Here is a 10,809-nt window from a genome sequence, read left to right as displayed (position 1 = left end):
AACACCAGACACCAGAGTTCATTTTAATCAGATATTTGAACAGATGAACAAAACAGACGGGGACAAAAGAATTTGAATGCATCTTTTATTGTTTTTCTCCACCTCCTCCATCATCCTCTCATTCTCCTCCTCTTATTTCTCCTTCTCATCATTCTCCTGCTCATCCTGCTGCTGATTTTCCTCTTTCTGTTTCTCTTCTTCACCTCCTCCTCCTCCTTTATCTCCTCTTTCAAGTCCATCATCTCAATGTCCTCCTCATCCTCCTCACTTTCCTTCTCCTCTTTCATCCTGCTCCTCTCCTTCTCCTCTTTCCTCCTGCTCCTTCGCTCCTTTTTCTCCTCTTTCATCCTTCTCTTTCTCTTTTTCCTTCCATCCTCCTCCTCCTCAGTCTTGTCCACCTCCTTCTCCATCATTGTCTCATTTGTTTCCTCCTCTTTTATCTTTCTCTCTTTCCCTCCGTCCTCCTCTTTTATCTTTTCCTCCTCCTTCTCCATCACTGGCTCCTCCACCTTCTCCACTTTCTTCCTTCTCCTTCTCTTTTTCTTGTCTTTCACCTCCTCCTCCATAATCCTGTCCTCCTTCTCCTCCTCTTGTTCTCTGCAGGATAAGTCAGTGTGTGTCAGTGGGATTTCTCCTTTACTGACGTCCATCTCGTCCTCCACAGAGCGTATTTCATGAATGATGACAGAATTCACATCCAGACAGTTCTCAAACGTGGAGCAGCACAGAGAGTCATCTGTTAGAGGAGAAATGAAGTGGATACACATTTTACACTGTCATTTTCAAGATGTCTGTGTGAAGAATACAATGTATTAATAGCATTATAGACTGATGTGTTTATTTACCATCAGTGCCTTTGTCTGGAGAGTTTGGGAGCTCTTTCTGCTCTTCCTCCTCTTCATCCTCCATCTCTTTGTTGGACGTGAGGCAAGAGATCTTCATGTGTTTTCTGCACGCTCTGAAGAACGACGCCAGCCGGCTCTTTTTCTTCCTCTTTTCTTTCAGCTCATCTGTTAAAAGAGAAACGATTGTAGTACACACTTTTCCACAGTCATTTGAGAGGAAATACAAAGAAAAGCAATATTCAAATGTGTACTGTGGATTTACAACATTAATTTTTAAGTTAAGTGCTTGTAAACAATTTATTTGGGCTGAATTTAAACAAACAAATTAGGTTGAATATTACTAAATTTGATTTGTTTGCTTAAATTCAACACATATAAATTGTTTGCAACAACTTATATGAAGCTCTCCAGTTTAATCTAAGATATATTCATCTGTGTCCAGAACATTAAGGAAGGTCTCATGGTGTTGGAACTACACAAGGTTAAGCAATTAATAACAGAATTGTAATATTTTGGGTGAATTAATCCTCAAACTGTATAGAATGTGGTTTAAATAATCTCATATCAGGGAAACCCCTTTACAATGTAGGCCTAAATACCGCTCACCATTGGAGCTGTCGGGTGTTTGACTGGACTGCACATTTTTCGGGTGAGCTCTGAGGAAAGAGGGCAGTTTAAAGAAGCTCTTTTTCTTCGGCTTCACCGCTGGTTCCTCCATTCTTGATTGGTCGTCCTCCAGTTGGACACACATTTTTGACGGTGTGTCACTGGGATATTTCTGGTCCGCAGTCATAGCGATGGCAATCTCGGTCTTACACCGTGGATTGCCAAAAAACTTCGGGGTATGTAGCTCGGACATCAGCAAATCACCAGTAGCTTCGCTAGTTTGAAAAACCATGGATAGCTCAAGTTTTTCACTAGGAAAGCTGTTTAGTCGATGTCAGACACAAACTACAACCTCTAAGCCAGAGTTTTCAGAGTGCTGCACGGCTCTACGTACAGCTCAGAACGCGTTCTAAATGATGATTCTAAACTGTAACTATGGCAACAGGACACTTCTCTGAGATGTTTCCTTTCTATGACTGAAGATGAAGTAAAAGTACATTAATTCACATCTCACCTGGATAACCTCCTTTATAAGCAAGCAAATCTGTTTTATTTGTGAGTTTTAAATAACAATTAATTAGAAACTGATATATTTGATGGCACAGGACTAAAAAAAAAAAGGTTTTGTGAAACTCAAACAACAAAACTCCCTTCATAAATACACTTTAAATAACGTATTACAAAAATACAGAACTGCAATACTTTTGTACCACACTCTCAGAAATAAAGGCAGGAGAGCTGTCACTGGGTGGCCCCTTTTTAAAAAGCTACACATTTGTACCTAAAAGGTCCCTATTAATACATCAAGGGTACATATTAGTACCTAAAAAGTACAGAAGTCTACCTCTTAAAATGTTTAGGTACAAATAAAAGCTTTTGAGGTGTCATTATGGACCCTTTTAGTGCAAATTTAAAAAGGTCCACCCCAATGACAGCACTTGTACCTTTATTTCTGCATCAATCAGGGGCGGACTTAACCAAGGTAAGCAACCGCTTAGGGCCCCGGGAAATAGGGAGCCTCGGCCAATGCCAAGAAGCCTAAATTAATAATCCTAAAGCTATTTAATAATGTTTATATTATATGTTGTAAAATCTGTCTATAATCATTAACGTTATTACTTCTTTTCTAAACCGGGGCGCCTATGAATAGTGAAACGTTCCTTGGACATGCAAATATTAAAATCTAATCACAAATCACGGCTAATGAACTGTACATAATTTGTGAGCTTGTTTTTTATTTGTGAATTTAGATAAAAATACATCTCAGCTGGATAAATTCCTTTATAAGCAACCAAAGCTGTTTTATTTGTGAGTTTTAAATAATAATTAATTAGAAATTGATATATTTAATGGCAGTAGACTCAAAAAAAAAAGGTTTTGTGAAACTCAAACAACAAAACTCCCTTCATAAATACATTTTAAATAACGTATTACAAAAATACAGAACTGCAATACTACACTCTCAGAAATAAAGGCAGGAGAGCTGTCACTGGGGTGGTCCCTTTTTTAAAAGATACACATTTGTACCTAAAGGTTCCCTATCAAGGCTATATATTAGTACCTAAAAAGTACAAAAGTGTACCTCTTAAAATGTTTAGGTACAAATAAAAGCTTTTGAGGTATTTTTATGCACCCTTTTAGTGCAAATGTGTATCTTTTGAAAAGGTGCCACCCAGTGACAGCTCTTGTACCGTGAAATATACATTAAAATACATAAAATATATCCAACCAGTTTCTATAGGTATAAAGTTGAAATTTCTGAATCGTGTGTTTTTTGTGTAATGGATGTTGAGACTGTTATGATTTTTTTTTTTTATTGTATGTATGTTACATTTTTCTGGTTTTATGTTGAATGTATATTTAATATACTGAGTGGTCATAGAATTATTATTAAGAAAAGAGATGTCAGATTTTTTTTATAAAAAAGATATAGATAAGAATCTCCTGTTTATGTTAAATCTGTTGATGATATTAGGCAAGTTTCATATACACAAGTGTAAATGGTAGGAGAGGAAGCCTAACATCTTCCATTTCAAGGCTGATTTAAACATTTATTTTGAGACTCTTAAAGGAATTTCAAGTCGTAAAGCGACCAGAACTGTGAACATACTTAAACTAGCTCTCTTCTCTATGGTAAATGTTATGTACACCCGCTCCTATATTTTTTTTTCTCTCCTTTTTTGCTTACACATGTTATGCTAAAATGTGTAATATTGAAAGAATTGTTATGCATTTGATTGAAAATGTTCAGCAAATACTATCAATAAAATTTTTAGATGTATCCTTTCTTTTACTTTACCTCCAGTCCTGCAGATGGCGTGCACTGAACTCTGAGACCGCGCACGCTCCGACAGTCGAAGCGCGCACGTGGACGGACAAAGCGGACGTGCGCGTTCACGACTTCCTTTCTCTTCCGCAGCTCGCAACGCCTCAGCATGGTGAGTGTTCGAGCGGCCCCAAATGTCCGAAAATACCACTTTTTACCCATGTTTTACGTGTAATAGCCGCATTATAACAACACAGACTTACGTTTTAAAGCATTATGCATACAATATAATCGCTTAAATGAGTCATTTAAGTGTTTGTGTATGATTATTTAGCATGAAGTGTTGCCGCATCGTGCGCGAGGCCTGAATCACGCGCAAGTCATAATCTCACATTGGGTTATTGAAAATATGGCAGTGTTTTGGTTAAAATACGTGTTTATTATTTGTACGTGTGTATGCATGCGATTATAATGAGTTGTCTGTACTGTCCAGCCGCCCAAGGATAGCAAGCAGAAGAAAGATGCGGGCAAGTCCAAAAAGGACAAGGATCCCGTCAACAAATCCGGAGGCAAAGCGAAGAAGAAGGTAAAATAATCTTGATTTTTTTTGTTGATTTCACTTGTCAGTAATGTTTTTAGTCTTTGATGTGAGATGGTGTTAGTGAATAAGGTCAAAATTAATAGTTATCGCCATTCTTTTTCCGGTTTATTTGAAGTTGAATGTGTGTATAACAAGTCGTTAATAATGTTGTTTAAAGATGTGGGTATTACTTGATCAGATGTGTGTTTAAATTGCATATAATCCTGTAAGTTCTTTAGGATTAGTTTAAAATTATAGTGTCAAAGATATGAGGATGTATATAAAACACCATTTATGTATGTCAGGCAAACTGTATGAACATGACCTAAAAATATTAAGAATATAGATTTGAGTGAAACTTAATCTGGTCCATGCAAGTAAATCAGAAGTGGAGATATATGGAGTTATACAGGTAGAGGTAGAGTTGGTTTTATATTCAGACTTTCTCCTTAATAATGTAATTTCAGAAAATTAATGTTTACAAATTGTAAATAGGGAAATCATATTAGCAGCAAATGACTATCGAAGTACAACACTGTTCAAAGGCAATTAGATAGTGTTAATATGGTTTTGAAGTCATACTTGCATGCTAATTCCGATCGAATATTCAAAGTAACATGGTAAACAATGTAAAGACTGCTAAATGAACGAATGTGCGAAAATAAAACCAACTTTACCTGTATGTGATACAGTAGAAAAATGATCTCTAAAAATATTGTGATAAGGGTTGCGTGATATTGGGAGAAAAATTACATTGTGATATATTGTTTTCTGCTATATATATATCTATATAAATTTCTGACAGTATGATAATCTTGCATAAAAATACCAGTTTCATGGTATTACAGTATTGTGATTACTGCTTTGTAATAAGTTTTGTTTGCACTTAAGAAACGTTTTAAATATTTTGGAGCGGTAAACATGTCAGGCTTGACAGTTTAAATAAATCATTGACTTTTGCTTTCTTTTAGTTTCTTAACACATAAAAAATAAACAAAAAAAGCCTTACATCTATCTTAGGACCAGTATAACAAAACATTTTAGTGGTATTAAAACCTTGACTTTAACTGCTGTAAATCTGGAAACTGGTTATCATCCCATGATAGATAGATAGATAGATGGAGATGTATTGCGATTAAGAATATAATTACACAAGATGACTATTTGGGGAAAAAAATAATTATACACTGATTTTGTTGAAGCGCATCTGCATAAAATATACAAAATAACACAAAAATACACACAATAATATAATTAAAAGCAAGTATGAAACTGATAGAACAAAGTTAAAAATTAAACGAACAACAATATAGTTTTTGATGGTCTTACAATATTGAGATATAATTTCAATCAAATTAAAGTGTCTTTATTGAATAAATATATAAATCTAATTGGTAGAGTAGAAAACTTTCTAATGTCTTGTGTCCAAATGGTTTAAATTAAATAGAAATCTCTAGACATCCTGTGATGCGATTACTACACACATTGCGATATTGATGCTGAAACGATCTACTGTGCAGCCCTAATTGTGATTTGAAATCTATAAACACAGATGTATAGCGAAGGTGACACTTAAATGTGTTTCGAATGGTTTCTTTATGTTAGGCTGGATAAAAACCTTATAAATGCCTCAATTGACAGCCACATTTAAAAAAAGGGTTAATGCAGACTTGGTGTCAGATTTGTGAATGGACTGTAACTCTGAATTCCCTGTATTTCTCTTGAGTAGAAGTGGTCCAAAGGAAAGGTGAGGGACAAGCTGAACAACCTGGTCCTCTTCGACAAAGCCACTTATGACAAACTGTACAAAGAAGTGCCGAACTACAAGCTGATCACCCCGGCTGTGGTTTCTGAGAGGCTGAAGATCAGAGGCTCCCTGGCCAGAGCTGCCCTGCAGGAGCTGCTGGGAAAAGGTGATGATTAGAGAAATGCGGTTTAATTTTAGGAATCGATCATGACGGAATGATGGCAGATTTTGTTTGCCAGTCAACCTGCATACACACAATGCAATTTTTTCAATTGATCTTTACTTCTGTAGCGCTTCTGCAATGTAGAATCTATTAAAGCAGCTTAACATAGACATTTAGTAAATGTAAACTGTGTCAGTCCAGTTTTCAGAGCTGAGTTCAGTTTAGTTTAGTGTGGTTCAGTTTTTTACTGCTAAGTCATTCAAGCTCATTATGATTTTTGTTTTTTTATTTGATTCTTTAAGTAGATTGAATACACTATTTATAATTCTAATTTAAATTGGGTTTGCGTATGGTCAATTTAAGACTTGTAGATCTGATATTAAAGGGATAGTTCACCCCAAAATGAAAATTGTCATTTATTCCTCCTCTATTTCCAAATATGTTTGAGGTCTTGTTTTTTTTTTTTTTTTTTTTTGTGTGTTAAACGCACAAGAAGATGTTTTTAAGAATGTTGGAAAACTTGTAAATTTATAGACTTGCAAATTATTTGTTTTTCCCACTTAGTTGTGTGAATGGTTTAGTTTCCAACGTTTTTCAAACAAATTTTTTTAAACTGGTTTGGAAAGAGTCAAGGGTGAGAATATTTTCATTTTCATCAACTATCCCCTTTAAAGTGTATTAGGTGTACAATTTGTTGAAAAAATTTTTTTTATTACATAATCACATTATAAATAATATTTAATTACAAATGTATAAAACTATTCTAAAATCTCTGAATTTGCCGTGCCTTGATATTGCTGTTGTAGATTAATGTTTTTTTTTTAATTATTATTATTAAAAATAATTTAATTAAAAATAATTAATTATTTTTTATTATTATTTAGTGGATTTTTTTCCTCATTACCGATGTTTTTTTTTTTTCATTGTTCAACCTCAAACTTTTAGCATTTGAAATCCTCATTTCAATATTTGAATTAATTGCATGTTAATAATAATTTGCATAAAAAAAGTGTGTGTGTGTGTGTGTGTGTGTGTATATATATATATATATATATATATATATATATGTATATATGTATATATATATATATGTGTATATATGTATATATATATATATATATATATATATATATATATATAGTGTAGGAATGTATGTATAACCAGGGTGTCCGCGGGGTCTTAAAGTATTAAAAGTTGATAAATCAATTGTGAGAAAATTAAGGCCTTTAAAATGTATTAACATCTTAATCGTGTTTTTCAAGGTCTTAATTTTTGTTCTAGCGTTGTCCAAAATGTTTTACTCCAAATGAGCATAAATATCTTTATTTTCCTCCTAATATTAACAATGGCGCGCTTGATCCACATGATTGGTTTGGACCGGGGCAGGTCCGGCCAAGCTCTTTCGTCCAGGTGATGTCGCGTAATTTGTGATAAACGTGGGAAGGTGATGTGACGCTCTCCACACATAGTAAAACAGACGGCAAAATGGGAAAACATAAGTTTGCGTTCTCCTGGTTGGAGAAAGACGAGTTTGAACAGTGGCTGAAGCCTGTCGCTGTAAACAACCACGTAATTGACTGTTTCAAGCTTGTTTCTTCGGAGCTTATTCGAGTTCTGTTGCATGGTTGTGCTCCATTGCTTTATTTAACTACAAATGTTTATTAAGTCAATGGTTTGATGCTGAAGTGTCGATGAGGTCTTATATTCTAAAAAGGTCTTTTAAATGGTATTGAAATGAACTTTAGGATTCTTGCATATGCCCTGATAACGGTTTACAGTGTACTTTTATAATTGTTCGTTTTTCCCCTCAAATGATATTAATTTGTAAATTTACATTCGTTTTTTTAAATTTCTTTATTTGTCTAACTTTTTTGTTATACTTAATGGCACATTATAATATTTATATTGGTAAGACTGAAGATGTGTTTAATAATTTGTAAATATTGGGCACATTAGTTTCTATGACTATTTAAAATTTTATAAGTTTTTTTTTTTTCAGCATCGACATGGTAATGTAATTAAAATACAACCAGTTAAATAAACTTAAGCATTCATTTAGTTGTTCAAACATAAAATGAAATGATACTCGAAAGTAAACTCAGCGCAGAAACTCTGAAAATCTTCACGTTGCGATATCGATGCTGAAACTACATATTGTGCAGCCCTAATTATGAATTACTGTTTGTAAAATTTATAACAAGCTTTCACTTCAAGATATAAAAGCTTCAGCCTTTAAGCAGTAGTTATGTTCCTACATCAACATAAGTATTGGAAGGTATGCAAACATGTTAAATGGACAGTTCATCTAAAAACAAACATTTCCTCATTTATTTACACTCAAGTGGTTCTAAATGCTTTGATTGTCTGATTTTTGACATAAGTCGTTCATTGACATCCATAGTTAAAACAAAGTACTATTAAAGTCAATGGCCCCCCAACATCTTCAGTATATCCTATTTTGTGTTCCTCAGAAGATACTAAAACTGGTTTGGGACAATTATTAATAATTACCTACTTTGACATTTGGGCTGAACTATCACTTTTAATGAACTGAAGTTGAGTGGCCAAATGCACTTATCGAGTAAGTTTGTTCATTATGATTTCTGCTCTTGTTTTGTGTGGCCAGGCCTGATCAAGCTGGTGTCCAAACACAGAGCTCAGGTGATCTACACCAGAAACACCAAGGGCACAGACGAGGCAGCTCCAGAAAAGGAGGCATAAACATGGTGATTGTCAACTCATGGTTCATAATTGATGCGTTTTTAATGTAGTCTCGTTAGCTGACTGTTTGTTCATCTCTCTTTCAGGTTCCTTGGCTTGAGTTATGGTCTTTTGTATAGATGAATAAAAACCATAAAATTAAGCCTGTGTTTGTGTTTCTTTGTCAAAGTGGAAATTCACCTCTCATTGAGAGCATATGAATATCTTTATTAAATATTCATTTTGATTGCTGTATTTTCTAGAAAATTACCTGGATGAGTAAGCATTGAGGAAAAAAACTGATCAGTTTTATTGCTGTATAAGTAGCAGTTTATAATTTAGTTCATAGTAGCCCAAAATAATGGTCATTCAGAAGAAATTGTAAAACAGAGTAGTGTCCTTCAGTTTAAACACCTTTTGCAAACAATACATTTATTTTAAACTTAAAGCAGCTATATTGAATGCTGATTTACAGTATTTAGATTAATTTAGTCATAATTCAGTGATGTTTATGATTCAGGTTTGATCAACTAGCTTCATGAAAAAAAACACTCATGTTTTACATCAGATCATAATCTGCAAGATATTGATCATGAGAGCTCTTTAAAATTTGTAACGAAGATTAAATAAACTGGTATTTTAATAAATGCAAACATATTACAAATGCAGTTTCTTAATTCCCCTTCAAAGCAAAAAGTCATGGCAGTAAATGTACTGCAAAGAAAACTTGTTTCTTCCCACAATACAAATAACTGACTTCAATCAAGACAAATTTATTATGCAACTGTAGAAATCAAGTTTGCTGAGAAATTGGAGAAAAATAAGACATTGTCATTTTTTTTCTCAAGCCTCGTGGCTTTCAGTGAATCTTAAAATAACTAAACTAACATGAATCAAGATATACACTCCCCGGCCACTTTATTAGGTACACCTGTCCAACAGCTCGTTAACTCAAATTCCTAGTCAGCCAAACACATGGCAGCAAGTGAATGCATTTAGGCATGAAGACATGGTCAGGACGGTCTGCTGCAATTCAAACAGCATCAGAATGGGGAAGAAAGCTGATTTAAATGACTTTGAGCGTGGCATGTAGTTGGTGCCACTCATGTCAGCTAAGAATAGAAAACTGAGGCTACAATTGGCACAGGCTCACCAAAACTAGACAATAGAAGATTGGAAAAATGTTGCCTGGTCTGATGAGTCTCCATTTCTGCTGCGACATTTGGATGGTAGAGTCAGAATTTGGCATCAACAACGTGAAAGCATGGATCCATCCTGCCTTGTCTAAGCGGTTCAGGCTGGTGGTGTAATGGTGTGGGGGATATTTTCTTTGGCACACTTTGGGCCCGTTAGTACCAACTGAGCATTGTCAACGCCACAGCCTACCTGAGTATTGTTGCTGACCATGTCCATCCTTTTATGACAACAGTGTACCCATCTTCTGATGGCTACTTCCAGCAGAAAACCGCTCCATGTCAAAGCGTGAATCATCTCAGACTGGTTTCTTGAACATGACAATGAGTTCACTGCATTCAAATGGCCTCCACAGTCAGCAGATCATAATCCAATAGAGCACCTTTGGTATATAGTGGAGCGGGAGATCATGGATGTGCAGCCAACAAATTTGCAGCACCTGTGTGATGCAATCATGTCAATATGGAGCAAAATCTCAGAGGAATTTTCCAGTACCGTGTTGAATAGATGCCATGAAGGAATCAGAAGGATTAAGGCTGTTCTGAAGGAAAAAGGGGTCCAACCCGGTATTTTATTAGTACAAAGTTGCCGGTGAGTGCAAATTACTTCATACACAACTATACAAATCAAGTTGTTTGCTGAGAAATTAAAAAGGAAAAAGAAATTCTGTTTGATTATTTGTGAATTTTTCTGAGCCCTGCAGCATTT

The 10,809-nt window shown here is 34.9% G+C and overlaps 2 protein-coding genes across 2 annotated transcripts; one reads left to right on the top strand and one right to left on the bottom strand.

The window, feature by feature from the left end:
* Window positions 1–71: 71 nt before the first annotated feature.
* LOC110440057 (uncharacterized) lies at window positions 72–3,835 on the bottom strand. The gene is made up of 3 exons (XM_087271444.1): window positions 1,452–3,835; window positions 846–1,010; window positions 72–736 (listed from the first exon to the last, which is right to left on the bottom strand). Exons 1-3 carry the CDS (start codon window positions 1,741–1,743, stop codon window positions 111–113), a joined length of 1,083 nt encoding a protein of 360 aa, XP_087127570.1. The 5' UTR covers window positions 1,744–3,835; the 3' UTR covers window positions 72–110.
* Window positions 3,836–3,870: 35 nt separating this feature from the next.
* On the top strand, window positions 3,871–9,070 carry rps25 (ribosomal protein S25). The gene is given in 6 exon segments (NM_200815.1): window positions 3,871–3,889; window positions 4,211–4,303; window positions 6,027–6,210; window positions 8,834–8,928; window positions 8,930–8,933; window positions 9,015–9,070. Coding segments are annotated over 4 exon segments (375 nt in total). The 5' UTR covers window positions 3,871–3,886; the 3' UTR covers window positions 8,930–8,933; window positions 9,015–9,070.
* The last annotated feature ends 1,739 nt before the right edge of the window (window positions 9,071–10,809 follow it).

This window comes from Danio rerio, chromosome 10, assembly GCF_052040795.2.
Source record: "Danio rerio strain M-AB ecotype USA chromosome 10, GRCz13ab, whole genome shotgun sequence".
In the NCBI taxonomy this organism is placed as follows: Eukaryota; Metazoa; Chordata; class Actinopteri; order Cypriniformes; family Danionidae; genus Danio; species Danio rerio.
This window is presented reverse-complemented; position numbering and strand designations above follow the sequence as displayed.

Bases quoted from the DNA above. Each gene is read 5' to 3' on its own strand.
- LOC110440057 (XM_087271444.1), bottom strand. From the start codon at position 1,743: ATGGTTTTTCAAACTAGCGAAGCTACTGGTGATTTGCTGATGTCCGAG. The intron at 1,011-1,451 runs GTGAGCGGTATT...CTCTTTTAACAG, and splicing joins AACACCCGACAGCTCCAATG to ATGAGCTGAAAGAAAAGAGG. The intron at 737-845 runs GTAAATAAACAC...CTCCTCTAACAG, and splicing joins TCCAGACAAAGGCACTGATG to ATGACTCTCTGTGCTGCTCC.